The sequence below is a fragment of the Danio rerio genome, chromosome 9, assembly GCF_052040795.2.
Source record: "Danio rerio strain M-AB ecotype USA chromosome 9, GRCz13ab, whole genome shotgun sequence".
In the NCBI taxonomy this organism is placed as follows: domain Eukaryota; kingdom Metazoa; phylum Chordata; class Actinopteri; order Cypriniformes; family Danionidae; genus Danio; species Danio rerio.
The window spans coordinates 43,524,789-43,544,563 of NC_141029.1; the positions used below are offsets into that span (position 1 = coordinate 43,524,789).

Consider the following 19,775-nt stretch of genomic DNA (forward strand, 5'->3'; position numbering starts at 1 on the left):
AATAACATTTCAATTGTGTGGCCAATAACAAATATTAATTTAAAGAATATTATTTATTATTTTTTAGAGTGATTGTTTCAAAAAACACACCACATATATACACACTACCAGTCAAAAGTTTTTCATCATCAAAAGATTTTATTTCATCAAAATACAGAACCAATTGTAAAATTGTGAAATGTTATTGCACTATAAAATAACTGTTCAAAAGTAGTTTATCATTTAATTTAATCATTTATTTCAATTTAAATGATGAATTTTCAGCTTCATTACTCTAGTCTTAAGAGTCACATGAATGACTAGAGGAAACATTTCATTTGAACTACATACAATAAGAAAAGAAGTTATTTAAAGTTTGAATAAATATTTAACAATTTATCTTTATTTTACATTTAATAAATAGTGCCTTGATGAACAGACTAATTTTCTTAAAAGAACAACTGACTGTAATGTGTATGTATATATAATTTTTTATCTTTTTTTTTTTAAGGGGGGCAGGGTATCATCTTCCTCCTTTTTTTGTCCTCAGCTGATCACTATTAATTGTAATTATCATGGTTTACAAAACATGAATGTAAAAAACCTTTTTGAAATTTTGAAATATATGTTGCAAATATGATGTATTTTATTAATATGAAATTCAAATATGAACTTGTATGTCATATATGTAATTTGCATATTATTCTATATATCAAGATTGTATATTAGATCGCTATACATGCATCACTTTTTTCAAAGCCAACATGTCATTGGACATCTCCACAGTGAAATTGCCTTAGATCTGTCATTGAAAATAAATACAATCCAGTCGGGAAACCAATCTCAATGTGAAAACCCCTTAAGGTGGGAATAAGAATAGAAGTGCCACAATCCAACGTTCTAGAAATTCTCAGAAAAAGTGAAGGCTGGGACAGAATTGAAAGTGGGAGACTGAAAAAACAGTTCAATTTTTTTAAAGAGTTAGCACACTGCTCACAGCTAGATCTAGGAAGGTGCACTTTTAGCCTTGAGAAAGGGAATGCCATTGGCTTTCTAACATTGTAAGCAAGCTAATGCACCGCTTATCATTGCACAAAGCCATTTTCTCCAGAACAGAAGGCCATACATTATTCACTCCTTTTTGTGCTTCACAGCTGATTAATATGGAAAGGTGACTTGCTCACAGAGGTGCAGATAGCATGTACTGTAGTTGACTCACCTGAATCTATGGAGGCTTTTTACATTACAATGTCTTAAATGTGCCTATTATAATAACATCCCATTATAGACAGGGTTCCCACAGTCAAAAATAAAATAAAATAAAATAACTATTGAGAGATTGCAGACAATAGTGCGAGTTTTTTGAAGCAATTTTTATTTACTAGTTCAACATTTCAGATTTGTTTTAAGACAAGAATTGTTCAGTATATTAAGTAAGCTTTGATAAAAGTTTTTGATCCATTTCAAATGTTGTTTATTCATTCATTTATTCATTCATTCATTCATTTTCCTTTATCTTAGTCTCTTTATTCATTAGTGGTCGCCACAGAGGAATGAACTGCCAACTTATCTAGCATATGTTTTACGCAGAGAATGCCCTTCCAGCTGCAAGCCAGCACTGGGAAACACTCATACATTCTCGCATTCACACTCGTACAAGACGGCCAATTTAGTTTATTCAATTCAACTATAGCGCATGGCACCCGGAGGAAACCCACATGAAGATGGGGAGAGCATGCAAATTCCACACAGAAATGTCCACTGGCCCTGCCAGGACTTGAACCAGCGACCTTCTTGCTGTGAGATGACAGTGCTAACCACTGAGCCACATTGTTTCTAACATATTTTATCAGCTACAATAATTTGTACAATACAATAATTCTTACACTTGCTATTCACATGTTTGGGGTTTGTATTAATATTTTCATGCTATTGAAAAATGTCTTTTACGCCCACCAAGGCTGCACTTTTTGGACAACAATAGTAAACTTACAAAATAACATTTTTTTTTTTTAATTTTCAATGATTCAAGGTGTCTTTTAATAAGGGCTGAACAATACTGTTTGGGCATTGATATCGCAATGTGTGCAACTGCAATAGTCATATCACAAGATTAGACTATTTATGAAAGATTAACAGATAAAGATATTATTAAATATTAATATTTTTTCATCAGTAAATAGCAATAGCCTAGTGTTTAGCGCGCTGACATATGGTGCATTAGCACTTCAGGGCATCCTGAGTTCGAATGCCGGCTTGAGGACATTTCCCGACTCTCCCACTTTGTTTCCTGTCTAAAATACCTTCCTATCCTCTCAATAAAGGCAAAAAGGCTAAAAATAAATAAATAAATAAATAAATATTAATATTTTTTCATTATTTATACAATGATGACCATGTTGTTTTATATTTGATTATTCAATTTCTGTACTTGAATACCCAAAAAGCACTGTTTATTTATTTACTTTTCATTGTAATTTATTAAAATGTATGCAGATGCACTTCATATAAAATGATCTTAAGTAATGAAATCTTTTTAAATAGAGATATTCAGATTAAATGGTGAAATTAGATTCATATGGCAATATATATTGTGGCAAAACAAAATATCGCAATGTCCAGTTTTTCCAACATCAAACAGCCCTACTTCTATGCCCATAAAGAAATTTGATATATAGTAATATATGCAAACTACATATATGACATACAAGTCCATGCTTGGATTTCACTGATGCACTTAATATAAAAGATCTAAATTAATGAAATCTTTCTAAATAGAGATATTCAAATCATATGGTGGAATTATATTCATATCGGATTTTTAGATTCATAAATATATAATACAGATTTCACATATTTAAAATGTATGTAATTAATGCAAAATATATTTTAAAATATTAGGAGAAAAAAGGCCGCTTACCATATATATTTTAACCATTGGAATTACAAATATATAAAAATATAGTGCCCAGCCGAAATTAATGCTCCTCTTACAGATCTCTCTTTTAAATGAATAATTTCTGTAGGTATAATGACATATTTTTGCATATACATTAGATTAGTCAGTACTACAGTACTTACTGTACCTAATCTCAAATAACTTAAGATCATAACCTAAAATGGTCACTCTTTATTTTGATGGTCCGTTTGTTGAATTTAAGTTACATTGCAACCACATGCCAACTAATTCTCATTAGATTATAAGTAGACTGTTAGGTTGGGTTAGGGTTAGTGTAAGTTGACATGTACCTGCAAAGTTTCTTGTAGTTGAATGTCTGTTTAGCAGCAGTATCAACAGATATTAAGCAGACAGTCTACTAATACTCAAATGGATTGTACACCCCAATACTAAAAAAAAGATTCACTGACCAGTCCTTGAAACAATTTATATGGGCTAAATGTAAACAAACAAATGAAGTTGAACATTACTAAATTTATTTTGCTTGTTTAAATTCAGCCCACGTCAATTGTTTGCAACCACTTTTAAAAAATGAGTAAATCTAATTAATCTTTATTTTCAGTGAATGAATATGTTGGGGGAAAGAATAATAAACCATGAAAAATACCATAAAAAGGTGTTAGATGACTGCACACTTATTTTACTACCTTTTGTAACTTTTGATCAATTTTATTTGTGCTTGTTGAATAAAAGATGATCAAACAAAACACATGAAGCAAACAATGATTTTCTACATATTATTCCGTAGGTCTGCCTAATAGTCCTGGGACACCCGAGGTTCCTCAGAAGTATAAAAACACTGCTCTAGTGGTATGGAGACCCTCAGACACTACGGCACCCTGCACCTACTCTCTGGAGAGGAAGACAGAGGGTCAGTCATCATTCATTCAGTGTGTTGAAAACATGATGTAGCTGCAGTTCCCAATATCATTTTAAATACAAACATCATAAATGTTTCTTAATGCTAATATTGTTTTGCTCCTCGCTTAAAATTCACCCTCCACCTTTCTTAAATCTCTCAAAGTTCTATAACAGTGGCCGATGTTGAGGAAAATCATGAATCTCTTCCTTCTGTTCTACTGCCCTCTTTTGGAAAGGATGGGCATTACAACCACTTTTTATTTTTTTTGCAATTAAAAATGTTTTTTTTTTTTCCTAGGTGAGAATAACTGGCTGATAGTCGCCACAGGTGTTGCTGACTGTTACTATAACGTGTTGGATCTTCCGGCCGGCGCTTCATACAGGTTCAGAGTGGCCTGCGTCAATAAGGCTGGTCAGGGACCTTACAGCAGCTTGTCTGAAGTAGTGGTCCTGGACTCAACAGGTGCGCTGAATTTTTTTAAAACTCTTTCATGCTGTCAGCAGCCAATCCTTTTAATTGTTTTATATATTTTGAGTCACTTTTGATTTTACTTTTACAGACAAAAGCATGTCAAAATCTTCCAAATATGGGTGAAACCTACTAAAATGACTAAGAATTTTAAGCTAAATACTATAGAGGTTTATTTGATGCATGGCTTTGTTTTTAGAAATAAAGTGTTTTTTTTTCTCCTGCTATTGGAATGGCAATATCACAAACACCATTTACTTCAAAAAATCAGAGAACAAAGTATTACATTCTTAAAGTCATATCATTAAATGCAACAAACATCTGGACATCCTTAAATCTAGACATTTTAGAAACTTAGCAGAATTCTCAAAATTACAGTTCTTGCTTTTAATAAACTTTAACGTTTGCCTCAATAAACTATTTGTTTTTTAAAGAAAACTAGAGTTGCTTCTCAAGTAAATAAGTTCATTTGAGAATCTTTAGGTGTTCATCCTGAAAATCAAGAGTAAAATAATGTGATTAAAATGTACAGTAAAGGTGATTTACAAATTCAGCTTTAAATAAAAAAAAAAAATCCATTACTCCGTAATTCCATAATATAATATGTTTTTGCTCATTTTTTAAATGAATGCAGTTTTAGTAAGCATAATACACTTATTTTTAAAACCAAAAATATTACCCCCTCCAACCTTTAAAGTAGTTCACCCAAACAATTATGCCATAATTTATTTTACTTCAAATTTAACATTCTTCAAAAGCTGATATTTTGAAGAGTTTTGGAAACCTGTAGCCACTGACATCCATCGTAGGAAATACAAATGCTGTAGAAGTATTTTGTGTTGAACAAAACAAAAAACTTAAGCAGGTTTGGAATAAATTGGAGGATTTATAAATGATGGCAGAATTAATATCTTTGGGTGAACTATCCTTTTAACAGTATAGCATTCTGTCTAATATTGAAGTCTATTTTAGGTTCTGCGTATAGTTAAGTATTTATAGTATATGTATAGTTAGTAGTTAGATTACTGCTCCAGTATGTTAGTTACAATATGTATAGGTTTCAAATAGCTCTTACGTTCAGTCTTGTTTTCATGTTTATGATTGTTTATTTATGTACCCCCGTGGTCGACTGCATGTCCACACATGTAGCAGAATGACAATAAAGCTTAACTTGACTTGAACTTGACTAATATAATAAAACTAATCCATCTGCACATCTTTGTTTTTCAAGTTTAACAGAAATATTAAAAATCTGATGTAAGGCAATACATGCAAATTACTCACTGCAGGTCACACTGCATAATTTTGTACACCTCAATAAATATGTTAGGCCAGGGAAAGAATATTAACGAATATTAAAAATGAAAATGATTAAATTTAGTTAACACCTCAGTTAAATATTAATGTATTATATGTCTGTTGCTAAAGGTGGTATAGTGATTACACACTTATTCTACTACGTTTTGTAACGGCTGTAACATTTGTTACAACTTGACTAATTAAAGCATAATAAACAAATCCATCTACACATCTTCATTTTTCAAATGTAAACTCATTTCTACAGAGCCCCAGAAGTCCAGTGGCACAGTTGTAGTCAAAACGCTTTCATCAGCTCCCGCTCCTGCAGTGGTAACGTCCACCATGACCCTTCCTGCAATGAAGCCTGCTGCAATAAAACCAGCACCATCAACAAATTCAGCGCCCTCTACAGTCCAACCGGTAAAGCCTGCGCCTCCTCCTGCATCATCAACACCTACCTATCGTCCCGTGCCTGACATTCGAACTCCATCGCCTGGCACTCCAACCCCTGCCAAAGCCAAAAGCACCCTCAACATTACTATGGCCAAACCCTCCCCAGCATCCCCTGCAGCTCAACCACAACCACAACCTCCACCCAAACCCTCGCCTCCGGTCATTCTGCCCAAACCTCAGACCCCAGTCAGTGTGGTTTCACCTCCATCCCAAACTCCTCCAGTGTCACCTCCACCTCTAGTGTCTCCTCCTCCCATTATTGGTAAACCAATCTCCTCAGTGCCCATGTATGTCCCTGCTACAACCACCTCGACTCCAGTGACTCCGGTCACTCCTGTCACCCCAGTCACTCCAGTCACCCCAAATACGCCCTCTCCTGCCCTGTCGCCTCCAGTGGTGTTGGTTACAAGTCTGAGTCCTGTAGGGGAGGGAACTGGGACACCCAATCGAATGACCCCTAGTGGAAGAGCCACGCCTTCTGGACGCATCACTCCATCAGGCCGAAGGACCCCTATTGGAAAGCCTGGAGACTCAACGCTGAGGCAAGGAGTCCCTCAGAAACCTTACACCTTCATGGATGAGAAAGCAAGGTAAGTGCATTGACTTTTAAGTGTCATGAAGTAACTTCATGGCTGTTTTTTATGTCAAGAGCAAATTGTAAAATTCAGTCGCATGTAAATGTAACTGAGTATTTCGTATGATATCATAAGATGTTAAATAACTGAATTATCATGTAAATCGAGATTTATCCACATTCTATGTTTTCAGATCTGTATATTTAATTTCTTTGTCAAATGTTTTATTTTGTTTTGTTTTTTGTTTTATTTTATTTTGCTTATGCTCCTGGCTTCCATGATCAAAAACCTGCGTTATTTTATTTTATTTTTTATTTTAATTTTTATTATTTTATTTTGTTTATGTTCCTGGCTTCCATGATCAAAGACCTGCATTTATGTAATTTGATTTTATTTAATTAAATTTTATTTCATTTCATTATTATTATTATTATAATTTTGCTTATGCTCCTGGCTTCCATGACCAAGGACCTGTATTATTTTATTTATTTATTTATTTTACTTTTATTTTATTTTATTTCTTATTTTTAATTAAATTTGTTTTATTCCTGGCTCCCCTTAATAAGACAAGACATGACCAAAGGAAAAGCTCCCAAAATAAAATGAATCAGCTTTTAATTTTTAAATGCTATTTTAGTTGAAACTGCAGTACTTTGTCTGCACATATCTGTACTTTATGTACAGACATACATTTATATATATATATAAGTTATTTAAATTGCGTTATATTATAAAAATTTTGGGTTCCACACAATTTTGTTCCAACACAAATCGACTCAGTTAACTTACTTGTTTTTATTGAACATAAAACAATGAAGTTGACCCCATGAAAAACTCAAAAAGTGTGTAGATTCACCTCATTCAAGTAATTCTAACAAGCAGCATCTATTTTTTGAGTGTATGTTTTAATGTCTTGCTATTTTTCTTTTTTTTCTTTCACTTTTCTGAGTAACATAAGATATAACAAAAAAAAAGTTTTTGCAGATAAAGCGTTGTATGCAGTTATATAGCAGAATTTCAATCCAAATGGCATAAATATAAGCCCATTTTAATTTGAATAAAATGTATTATTATAAGACAAACAACCATAAAACCTGACCTACAGTAGACGATCATTAATCACCATGCCTTTACTTCACCACAGGGGTCGCTTTGGTGTGATCAGAGAGTGTCGAGAAAATGCCACTGGTAACCTGTACATGGCTAAGATTGTGCCATATGAGCCAGAGAGCAAGCAGACTGTATTACAGGAATACGACATCCTGAAGTCTCTCCATCATGAGAAGATCATGGCTCTCCACGAGGCCTACGTCACTCCACGCTACCTGGTGCTCATCTCTGAGTGCTGCTCTGGCAAAGAACTACTCCACAGTCTCATTGACAGGTATAACTTAACTAATGTGATTTTATTACATGTCAGTAGGGAATATTTTGTTATTTTTTATCTCGTAGGGCTGCATAGGGCTGATATTGGAAAAACCTGACACTGTGATATTTTATTTTGCTGCGATATGTATTGCAATATGAATATACAGTTGACGTCAGAATTGTTAGCCCCCCTTTGATTTTTTTTCTCTTTTTTAATATTTCCCAAAGGAACTTTACCAGAGCAAAGAAATTTTCACAGTATGTCTAATAATATTTTGTCTTTTGGAGAAAGTCTTATTTGTTCTATTTTGACTACAATAAAAGCAGTTTCAGTCTACAGAACAAAATATCATTATACAATAACTTGCCTAATTATTATTATTTACTGTCATCATGGCAAAGATAAAATAAAACGGTTATTAGAAATGAGTTATTAATACTATTGTGTTTAGAAATGGGTTAAAAAAATCTCTCCTTTAAACAGAAATTGGGGGAAAAATTAACGGGGTCTAATAATTCAGTTGGCTAATAATTCTGACTTCAACTGTAATTTCAACTGGTTGATTTAAATGGCTCTTTTTGAAAAGATTTCATTCATTTAGGTTGACTGCAATGATCAAGTATTTTTCTATGCAGTGGATCAGCATAAAATCTGATATATCACAAGCATATATAAATTCGACAAAACAAAAATAAGTAAGGGTTTTCTGGGAAGTGTAACAGTAATCAAGTACAGAAATAGGACAATCAAACGTAAAATAACATGGTTGTCAAAATATTTAAAATGATCTTCATCTTTTAATCTTTAATAATCAATCTAATCATGTGATGTGACTATTGCAGATACAAACATTGTGATAACGATCTTCAAGCCCTAATATTTAGGCACATGAGAACTGTTGTTAATATCTGATTCAAACATATGAATGTTTCCTTTTTTAAAGAATCTGTGTTTTGGATGATTTTTTATGATATTTGAATGACATTTAACACAACTTATTGACATTTGTTGTTTCTTAGTTAGATATTAGTTTATTATAAACATATTTAAATATTTTAAGATTAATTAACTGAGTAATAGTAAATAATTAAAATTTTGGAGCAAACTATACTGTAAATGATCAGTAATTATTTATATATAAATACTATTTTTTGGTGAAGGAAAAGCATTGTTGTTGTAACCTAAAATGTTTGGTAAAAAATGCTTAGTCAAAATTTTTCTTTCTAAAGCTATAGTATTTCATGACTTTTTTTTTTTACTTTTAACTTCATGCTTTTCACAATTAACACAACAATGCTTTCACAACAAGAAATGTCTTCTATGGGTAATTTTTCAATCAAATATAATATTAGTTATAATGATTATATTAATTAGTTGCTAAAGTGTAATCAAGGCAATTGACAATTTTAATCAATTGCCAGCCCTACCCATCAGGCACAGGACATCAGATTGACGTTGTACCCCAGCATTATGTGAGTGTTGCATATTATCTGAAAATGAAAATTGGGTGGACATCAGGCCGACGTCAATGTCAACCAAATATAAACATCTAATGATGTTACAGCTTGACGTTGTGTGGACGTTACCGCTATGATGTCTATCAGACGTTGGATTTTGGTTGCCATACCTAATGAAGAAATGATGTCAATATGACGTTGGTTTAAGATAATGGCTCGACGTTGGAATTGGCCACTTTCCCACACAACCTAAAATCAACCAAATATCAACGTCATTTAATGTCATTATTGGACGTCAAAGTAGCATTGTCCTTAGACGCTGAGTAGACATTAAATTTTAGTCACCTGACGTCACGACCTTAATATTAATACCTTATGACATTGTGTGCCTGCTTGGTAATATAAAGCATATACACTTACAACAGATACTTGAAGTGTGGTTGTGAACCTAACTTTAAAAACATTCTTATGTGAAAGTATAACATGTTTTATATTTAAACAATTTGCTTCTTAACAATAAAATAGAATAGTTAAAGATTTTTTATAAATTGTTTTAAGATTTTTAAAGTTTAAATTTGCCTCTGAGTGTGAAGCTTTTTCTTTTTTTCATAGGTTCCGATACTCTGAGGATGATGTGGTTGCATATATCGTACAGATCCTTCAGGGTCTGGACTACCTGCACAGCCGGAGGATCCTGCATCTCGACATCAAACCAGAAAACATCATCGTCACTTACATGAATGTGGTGAAGATTATCGATTTTGGTAGTGCACAGACCTTCAATCCTCTGTTCCTGAAGCAGTTCTCCCCACCTATTGGAACACTGGATTATATGTGTAAGACATCATTTTAATATGAAAATTTCCATTCATTTTAATCTATTTTGGTTTAATAGATAGAATAAAAGTCAGCTCATAGGAGTTGTGGAGTAAATGCACTAGTTATGAGGGATACAAGAGGCTAGTCTTTATTTTGTTGGTACACCCATCTCTCATGCTGGAATAAACAGTTAGAATTCTGCTCAAAACAATCTCTCTGAAAAATCACATGTACAGAAGTATTCACAGCCTTTGCGCAATACTTTATTGATGCACCTTTGGCAGCAATTACAGTCTCAAGTCTTTTTGAATATGATGCCACAAGCTTGGCACACCTGTCTTTGGGAATTGTTGCCCATTCCTCTTTACAGTACCTCTCAAGCTCTATCAGGTTGGATGGGAAGCGACAGTGTACAGCCATTTTCAGTTCTCTCTAGAGATGTTCAATAGGATTTAGGTCTGGGCTCTGGCTGGGCCACTCAAGGACATTCACCGAGTTGTTGTGAAGCCACTCCACTGATATTTTGGCGGTGTGCTTTAGGTAATTTTTTTCCTTTGGGACCCCAGTCTGAGGTCAAGAGCACTCTCAAGCAGGTTTTCATTCAGGATGTCTCTGTACATTGCTGCATTCATCTTTCCCTCTATCCTGACTAGTCTTCCAGTTCCTACTGCTGAAAAACATCCACACAGCATGATGCTGGCCACCACCATGCTTCACTGTAGGGATGGTGTTAGCCTGGTGATGAGTGGTGCCTGGTTTTCTCCAAACGTAAAGCCTGTCATTCACTCCAAACAGTTCAACTTTAGTCTCATCAGACCAGAGAATTTTGTTTCTTATGCTCTTAGAGTCCTTCTGATGCCATTTGGCAAATTCCGGGCGGGGAGTGGCTTCTGTCTGTCCACTCTACCATACAGGCCTGATTGATGGATTGCTGCACAGATAGTTGTCCTTCTGTAAGGTTCTCCTCTCTCCACAGAAGAACACTGGAGCTTAGATAGAGTGACCATCGGATTATTGATCACCTCTTTGACTAACGCCCTTCTCCCCAGATCACTCAGCTTAGATGGTCGGCCAGCACTAGGAAGAGTCCTGGTGGTTCCAAACATCTTCCACTTAGGGATGATGGAGGCCACTGTGCTCATTGTAACTTTCCGAGAAGCAGAATTTTTTTTTGTTACCTTCCCCAACCTTGTGCCTCAAGACAATCCTGTCTCGGAGGTCTACAGCCAATTCTTATGTCTTCATGCTCGGTTTGTGCTTTGACATGCACTGTCAACCCTGGGACCTTATGTAGACAGGTGTATGCCTTTTCAAATCATGTCTAATCAACTGAATTTACCACAGTTGAACTCCAATTAAGCTGCTGAAACATCTCAAAAATGATCAGTGGGAGCAGGATGTACCTGAGCTCAATTTAGAGCTTCACGCCAAAGGCTGTGAATAAATTTGCAACAATTTCAACAAATCTTTTTCACATTGTCATTATGGGGTATTGTGTGCAGAATTTGGAGGAAATAAATGAATTTAATCCATTTTGGAATAACGCTGTAACAAAAAAATGGGGAAAAAGTGAAGCACTATGAATACTTTCCGGATGCACTGTATATGTGTATATTCAGTGCTGTCCTCTTTGATTGTCTGATTCACTCAATGATGAGCCAGCTTATTCAAACCCATGAAAGAGCCATCTACTGCGCTGGCAGTGATAATGTTGGTTTGGAATGATTCGTAACATTTTTTATAACTGTAACAAGTAACGATGCCTCACATAAAAAATCTATCAGAGTAAAAGTATTAAACTCGTCGAAAATATGTACTGAAGTAAAAGTGAAAGTGGGAGAAAAAAAAAACAATAATCCAGTAAAGTACAGATACTGCCAGCCTCCGGCACCTAGACTGCAGCTCTGCACAAGACGTTTGGCCAGAGGAGAAATGGTCGTGCCCAATTGAGCCTGGTTTCTCTCTAGGTTTTTTCATTCACTTGAAGTTTGTTCCTCGCCGCTGTCGCCACTGGCTTGTATGGTTCGGGACTTGGGGATCTGCACAGTGTTTGGACTTTCAGCAGTAAAAATTAAACCACAATTAACTGAACTAAACTGAACTTAAATTCAGAAAACTGCACTGACACTTACTATAATTTTCTATGTGAAGCTGCTTTGACACAATCTAAAATCTACACAAAAAATTGTTCCTCATGCTCCCCGAAGCACTTTTTAACAATTTGAGCTCGATGGCACTAGGCATGATGAGTGGATCACTTCATCCATCTCTCTTCTTACCCTGATGTGCCCATCACTCTTTAACAGGGTAAAACTGGACTCATCAGACCACATGACCTTTTTCCATTGCTCCAGAGTCCAATCTTTAGGCTTTCTGAATTGAATCTGGGAATTTTTTCCCAGATTAGCCTTAGCGATAAATAGTTTTCTTAAGGCTACACATCTTTTTAGTCTAGATCAATTTAGTTACTTTCACATTTTGTGTGGAAATACCTTTACTATTAAACATAGTTATAAGTTCTGCTTTTGTTTTTATCATTTAATTTCACTGGATATTTAAGTAATCACTAATATAGATAATTCAAGATTTTTAACCATATTTCTGCTTCAAAGATTATGGTTCTTCACTGTTTCCAGTTTTCTACAATACAATTCTTAATCCAATTTTAGTAGTTTCAGCAATCTCCTTTTCTTAGCATCCCAATAATCTGACCTTTATAAATCCGATTAAACTTGTTTAGCAGCTGAAACTTTATCATCTATAGAGTAATTTTCCAATTGGAGTTTCTTACCTATTTACTTTAAATCCAGATTGTGGCTTTTTTTTAGTTAGGCAGTGTACATTACTGGACACTTTCTCATGTGTTTTTAATCTGTGATGTTTGCTGAAGCTCCAGAGATGCTGAAAGGAGATGTGGTGGGTCCACCAGCTGACATCTGGAGCATTGGCATATTGACTTATATCATGTGAGTGTTTTCCTCTACAATTTTATCTATGAAAATGAATGTTCATTTCATGTCAAGCTTTCCCACTTTTATGCTATCTCCAATTGAGTTGCAATTCATACACGGATGTAAGCATTGGAGTCTGGACATTGTCTCATGTGTTTTGTCTCCTCATTTCAGAAGCTCTCTAGAGCTGGTAATCTGTCAGTGTCTGTGATTGTGTTTGACATGAATGCTATTCCAGTGTGTAACTTGATGCGTTTGTCATGCTGTCCACCATTCAGGCTTAGCGGGAGGTTGCCGTTCACAGAAAATGACCCTGCCGAGACCGAGGCCAGAATACAGGCAGCCAAGTTTGACCTCAGTAAGCTTTACCAAAACGTGTCCCAAAGTGCCTCTCTGTTCATCAAAAAGATCCTGTGCAGCTACCCTTGGTGAGTAAAACAGTGCAGTGTGAAATACTCATCTGAGATGTGTAAATGACCACGTCTGGGTCACATTTCCTATAAATTCAAGACATTTTAGTTTTTGCATAGTAGGATGAAGGCTTTTTGGACCATTACATTTGCAGTGTGACATTATAGAAATTCAAATTCAGCATTTTCCTTCACAATTAATGATTTAATAAATACAAATCTTTATACATAAGCGTTTTCAAGAGTTTACACTTAGATATTGCTTGGAGCTATTAGCAAGTTTGACATGCTGTCTGGGGAGAGAGCTCGGGGATAATTGAGCCCAGGGTTCCCGCCTGGTAAATTAGCATGTAAGGGGGTCCGAGATCAGGTAGGTCTCGATAGCTCCCCCTGGTAAAAGGAGAAAAAGGAGGATATGGAATGGAAGGGAGGATTCTCCCAAAACGAAGATAAGTAGTAGGGTGAATTCGATCTATTTATTGTAGGTTTAGATCAATCTGATTGGATTATTGCTGATTACCGATGAGAGATCAGCCGTGATCAATCATATCCAGTGCTCCTCGCGAAATTAGTTTGTAAAACTTCACTTTTAAAATGTAATAAAATGTCAAAATTATTTAATACATTAAAGGGGTCAATTTAATTAAATTTGCCAGTGACAGTTTTGGTAATTTTCAAATTATTGTAAAATTGTTTATCTTATGCCCCCATGTAACAAAAAGTGTATTGTATTATATTAAACATAATGAAAAGTAGTATTGCTTGTATTTTTAATACAGATTAATAAATAATATAATTTATACTTTTTTATTACATAAAATGACAAATAAAATCTAATATTCCTAATAATTGTAATCAACAAAATTTAGATAGATAGATAGATAGATAGATAGATAGATAGATAGATAGATAGATAGATAGATAGATAGATAGATAGATAGATAGATAGATAGATAGATAGATAGATAGATAGATAGATAGATAGATAGATAGATAGATAGATAGATAGATAGATAGATAGATAGATAGATAGATAGATAGATAGAAGGCATAATCACTAAGTATGGTAATTTCTTTTCGCATATATCTCAAGGACTGTTTAATACAGGGAAGATTCAAAGATAACCTTTCAAAATGTATATCTATTTAATTTTATTATTTTGATTTTTTTTTTAATTGTCTTTATTCCAGCCAAACTTAAATAAATTAGACTTACTCTAAAAGAAAAAATACAATTGCAAATACTGTAAAAAAAAAAAGTCTTGCTCTGTTAAATATTAAATCAGAAGTAATTGAAAGAGAATTAAAATTTCACAGGAATATTAATTTTAATATTTAGTTTTCAGATTTTTATTAAATCAGAAATATATAAATCATGGTTTCTATAAACTGTAGTATTCTGCTCTATGTATTTCAGGGCCCGTCCGACCATCAAGGACTGCTTTACCAACTCGTGGCTGCAGGACGCATATCTGATGCGCCTGCGAAGACAGACTCTCACATTCACCACCACACGCCTCAAAGAGTTCCTGGAGCAGCAGCAGCACATCAGAGCCCAAGAGGCAACAAAGCACAAAGTCCTCCTGCGTTCCTACCAGAGCAACCCACAAACCCCATCCACCCCTCAGTGAGCTCCAGCACGGCATGAGACATGAGGCCACGGCTCCGGGGTTCTTCAGGACGCGGACAGAGAGAGACACAACCTCAGGACATCCCACTTAATGTGTGTTTACACAGATCAAGCACAGGAGTTTAACCAAGCTGGGGTCAGTTCTGAAACCAGAAACACACACACACACACACACATACATACAAAACATCCAGTGCATTTACCTCCATTAGCTGTGGCCAGCATGCACGGTGTTTATTGTCCCGGATGTTGTTCTTACTTCACGCTCATTTTTAACAAAAGCAGTTTGAATCTCTAGTGAGGGGTCAGATGAACTTTAGACTCATTCTCCTTGAGAGAAGCGACTATTTTGTACACAAAACCGAGAAGACAGCGATCTAGTCCTTCACTTGATGCAAAAAATTTTACGTCGATGTTTTTTTTTTTTTTTTTTGGGTGTCTTCCAGGGCCTTGAGATTCGTGGACAAAAAAAAATGGTGTACATCTTTTTTGAACTAGTTTTTATGGCATAAGTATTACTTTTATTACTGCTAGTTGTTATACAGTAGTGATTATCAGTACTAAACAAACAAAAAAACAATAAAAACGAGATGCTTTTTTGTCTTTTGCTAAAGTGTTTTGACCTAAACCGAAGTGGATTGACTTTATTGTAATATCAAAAGGCCTCACAGCTTTAGGGAGTGATATTTTTTTGGCAAGAATTCCCTGTACGGTTTGGCTAATCCGCTTTTTTTGATAAGTTGAAGTCTAAGACCAGGAATGTATTATATATTTCAGTGCATACAGTAGCATACAGCATGCATCTGTGAATAGCATATGGACAGAACTCTGTTTTTAGACTCTGAAGCTGTTTCACGTAGAGATCAGATGGGTTAAGATGTGCCTGGAAACTATCTAGAGCTCTTTGGATGTGTCTTAGAAAAGTGACTTTTTTTTTGAAGGGACTAGAATATGTTGTATAACACACGTTAGCTGCTGCAGTGAATGTTTGAGAGTCTTTAGTTTATTATTTTAAGAAGGTTTTTGCTGTAAGATTCATTTATACCCATGAATGAGAGTAACTTTATATTGAAAGCTGTCTAATTTTTGATCTAAATAACACATAAACAATATTAAATACATTACATATATTGATCACAAAAAAATCTGAGATTTTTAATTACTAGAAGAACGTGTATTTTTTTGACTTATGTCCATTTTGACAATTTATGAATCCAAAAATAGGAGTTTTAATCTTGACTTTGTTATATTATAGGCATCATTATGTTACTTTCATAGTTTGTTTTATCTAGATTTATTTTTGAACAGTTTGCATCCTGTTTGGTAAGCATAGATTCCCAGTATTCTGTCAGTATTCTGTTTTTTATTTTATTTCTTTGTATTTGTTTAGTTAATTTATCTAATGAACAAATGACGATTGTGTCATTCACATCCACAAAACTAATAGAAATCATATTCACAAACTAGCTAAAGTTAAAATAAGGTCTCTGTAAAACTAATGGTACAGATATTTTCAAAAAGAAAACAAAAACTAATTTCATTTTCTGCTTCATAAAGATGTTGAGCTGCAAAAGTTTGCATTGAATTTAATGCGTTCAAAAGACGTGTGGTTTAGTTAGGAAAAATCAATGAGTTATAAATAATTTGTATCAATTTTATAATACTCTGGCGAGTACTATAAAATCGAATTCAATCTACTTGTGTTTCAATTTTGAAATCGGATTACATCTAGATTACATCTACTCTGTAATAAATGCTGGGTTCCACAATCAATTTGTGTTGGGACAACATGAAGAAATTACATTAACTTACTAGTTTTTACAAATTTAAGTAGATTGAACATAAAACAATTAAGCTGTCGCAACAAAAACTCAATAATTCTGTTGTTTCAGCTCATTTGAAATAAGTAGTTTGAACAAATATCATATTTTTGAGTGTAGATTACATGTGATAAGTTACTTTCCAACACTTGTGAATATAACTTTTCAACAAATTTTATAGGCTAAAAATGGGTCTATGTGAGTGTAATTATTATTAGATTATTTTTAAAACCGGTAGTGACCTCAAACCGCAGGAAAACACATTATATTTCACAAATATTGGCTTAGATCATTGCTCTCAAACTCGATTCCTGTAGGGCTAAAGCTCTGCACAGCTTTGCTCCAACACCTAATCAAACACAGCTGATGCAAATAATCAAGGTGTTCAAGACTACTAGAGACTATTAAGCAGGCGTGAGTTGGAAGTGTTTGGAACTAAACTATGCAGAGCTGCGGCCCTCCAGGAATTGAGTTTGAGACTATTGGCTTAGATTGAATGACTGTTAGTGTAGTGTTTATTGCCATACTCGCGCACATTTATTTTCATCCACTTTGCATAAATGGCAACATTTTGGGTTTGTTCTTCTATCTAATTTGTTTATTATTTGGTTTTTGGGGTTATTCAAATATGCGCGAGGACTACAACCGAGAAAAAATGGAATCACGATCAAGAGGAACGAATTCTGTTGTTGTGAATAAGATTTGATGTTATTTGAGGTGTGTTGGTTCATTCACTTCTCTTTCAGTCATGCCGAGCAACCCTTTAATGTGAAACTAAACCGAGCTTTTCTGGAATGAATTATGTTGCACTAAAACAGTGACAATGTGGAGATAATATGAATGTTTTACAGTAGAATGAAGTGTGTATATGTTGAAAACGTGACTTTTCATGAATAAAATCTGCTGTCAGCAATACCCAACAGACTCTGCATTCTTTTATTATTATCATCATCCAGTCAATTCAGTGGTTTGAATTGGAGTAAGTGAAAGTGGTTTGAATGTCATCACAGAAAACAACAGTTTCAGATTCTGAAAGCAAAAACTACATTTTCTCTATAGGGAAACTGATTTTTAACAAACAATATTCGGGTAGGGTATGACATTGACACGAATCCTGACCCTACCATCCAAATGTTGCAGCAGAAATCGAGACTCATCAGACCAGGCAATGTTTTCCAATCTTTTATTGACCGATTTTGGTGAGCCTGTGCAAATTGTAGCCTCAGTTTCCTGCTTCACGGTTGGATCCGTTGTGTGTTTACTTGGTTGTAACAAGTGGTTATTTGAGTTGCTGTTGCTTTTCTATCTGCTCGAACCAGTCTGGCCATTCTCCTCCATTCTCATTCTCTCGCTCACAAAACTGCCGCTCAATGGATATTTTCTCATTTTTCTTATCCTTTTCTGTAAACCCTAGGGGATGGTTGTCTGTTAAAATCCCAGTAAATCAGCAGTTTCTAAAATACTCATACCAATCTGTCTTGCACTAACAACCATGCCACGTTCAAATTCACTTAAATCACCTTTTATCCCCATTCTAATGCTCGGTTTGAACTTCAGCAGATCGTCTTGACCATGTCTACATGCGTTGAGTAGCTGCCATTTGATTGGATGATTAGAAATTTGCATTAACGAGCAGTTGTACAGGTGTTCATAATTAGGTGGCCGGTGATTGTATGTTTTTACAGGCTTGTCATTGGTTAGCTCTGGTTCCTGAGCTTTTCTTTCTTTTTTGTTTTAACAGTCACAGTCAGGACCTCAGTTTAACATGTCTTATATGAAAGACTCACTGACAGTATAGTGTCCCCTTCACTATACTGGGGCATCAGGACTCACACAGACCGCAGGTTGAATGCCCCCTGCTGGCCTCACTAACACCACTTCCAACAGCTACCTAGTTTTCCCATGTGGTCTTCCATCCAGCTACTGACCAGGCTCAGCCCTGCTTAACCGGTCTTGAGCTGCAGGGTGATATGGCTGTAGCTATTTTTCAGAGCTAAAAATGTCAAGGTGCAAACATTTAGACTTTAAAACAACACGAATGACTGAACACCTCAGTGGTATTCTATTTCTTAATGACTGTTGTCATTTTCTTTTCTTGTCTTCCAACTTAAGTGCTCATTTTCAGCTCTATGTACACCTAACAGCTCCTACTGGAGAGCTGGGGATGAAGATCGTACACTGTAAAAAATGCTGGATTCCACACAATCGATTTGTGTTGAGACAACATGAAGAAATTAAGTTAACTTTACAAATTTAAGTGGATTGAACATAAAACAATTCAGTTGTCCCAAAATATCTTTAAGAACCAAGTTGCTTCAACTCATTTTAAATAAGTAGTTACATCAAACCTAATTTTTTTTATTCCAACAGTACTATCTGATTGGTCAGATTTAGTTAACAACTCAGCGATATGGATATTGCATATATACTGTCATAACAATTCATTCCTAATAAACAGTATAACACACGTTACTATATTATGGCTCGATAGTGTTTACTATAATATTTTTTCGTGTGGGTAACCAGATTGCAACTGGACTCTATAAATGGCTCATTAGCTTACACTACATTCACGTGTGGTAATGAGGCCAGTCTGAATGTTTCCACCTGTGCACTCTTTCATTTGGGATCATTTCTCTTTCACAGCCCTGCCTGAGAATCTGACAGCATCTCTGAACACTATCACAGCTATCCACGGTCTCTAGGGGTCTTTTCATTACGTCT

At 34.9% G+C, this 19,775-nt stretch overlaps 1 protein-coding gene across 11 annotated transcripts in view; it reads left to right on the forward strand.

Annotated features, from left to right (window-relative positions):
- Positions 1 to 17,966, forward strand: part of spegb (striated muscle enriched protein kinase b) — a 164,317-nt gene extending 146,351 nt beyond the window's left edge. For 9 of the 11 annotated variants that reach the window (XM_087268254.1, XM_087268253.1, XM_087268255.1 and 6 more), the window contains 8 exons: positions 3,687 to 3,809; positions 4,098 to 4,262; positions 5,833 to 6,610; positions 7,740 to 7,979; positions 10,034 to 10,257; positions 13,131 to 13,206; positions 13,470 to 13,619; positions 15,019 to 17,966. In XM_087268254.1, the coding sequence (XP_087124380.1) occupies positions 3,687 to 3,809; positions 4,098 to 4,262; positions 5,833 to 6,610; positions 7,740 to 7,979; positions 10,034 to 10,257; positions 13,131 to 13,206; positions 13,470 to 13,619; positions 15,019 to 15,232 (1,970 nt within the window). In that variant the 3' untranslated portion in view covers positions 15,233 to 17,966. The remainder of the gene's footprint in view (positions 1 to 3,686; positions 3,810 to 4,097; positions 4,263 to 5,832; positions 6,611 to 7,739; positions 7,980 to 10,033; positions 10,258 to 13,130; positions 13,207 to 13,469; positions 13,620 to 15,018) is intronic. The other 2 variants (XR_015499785.1, XR_015499786.1) reach the window with 1 other exon arrangement.
- The last annotated feature ends 1,809 nt before the right edge of the window (positions 17,967 to 19,775 follow it).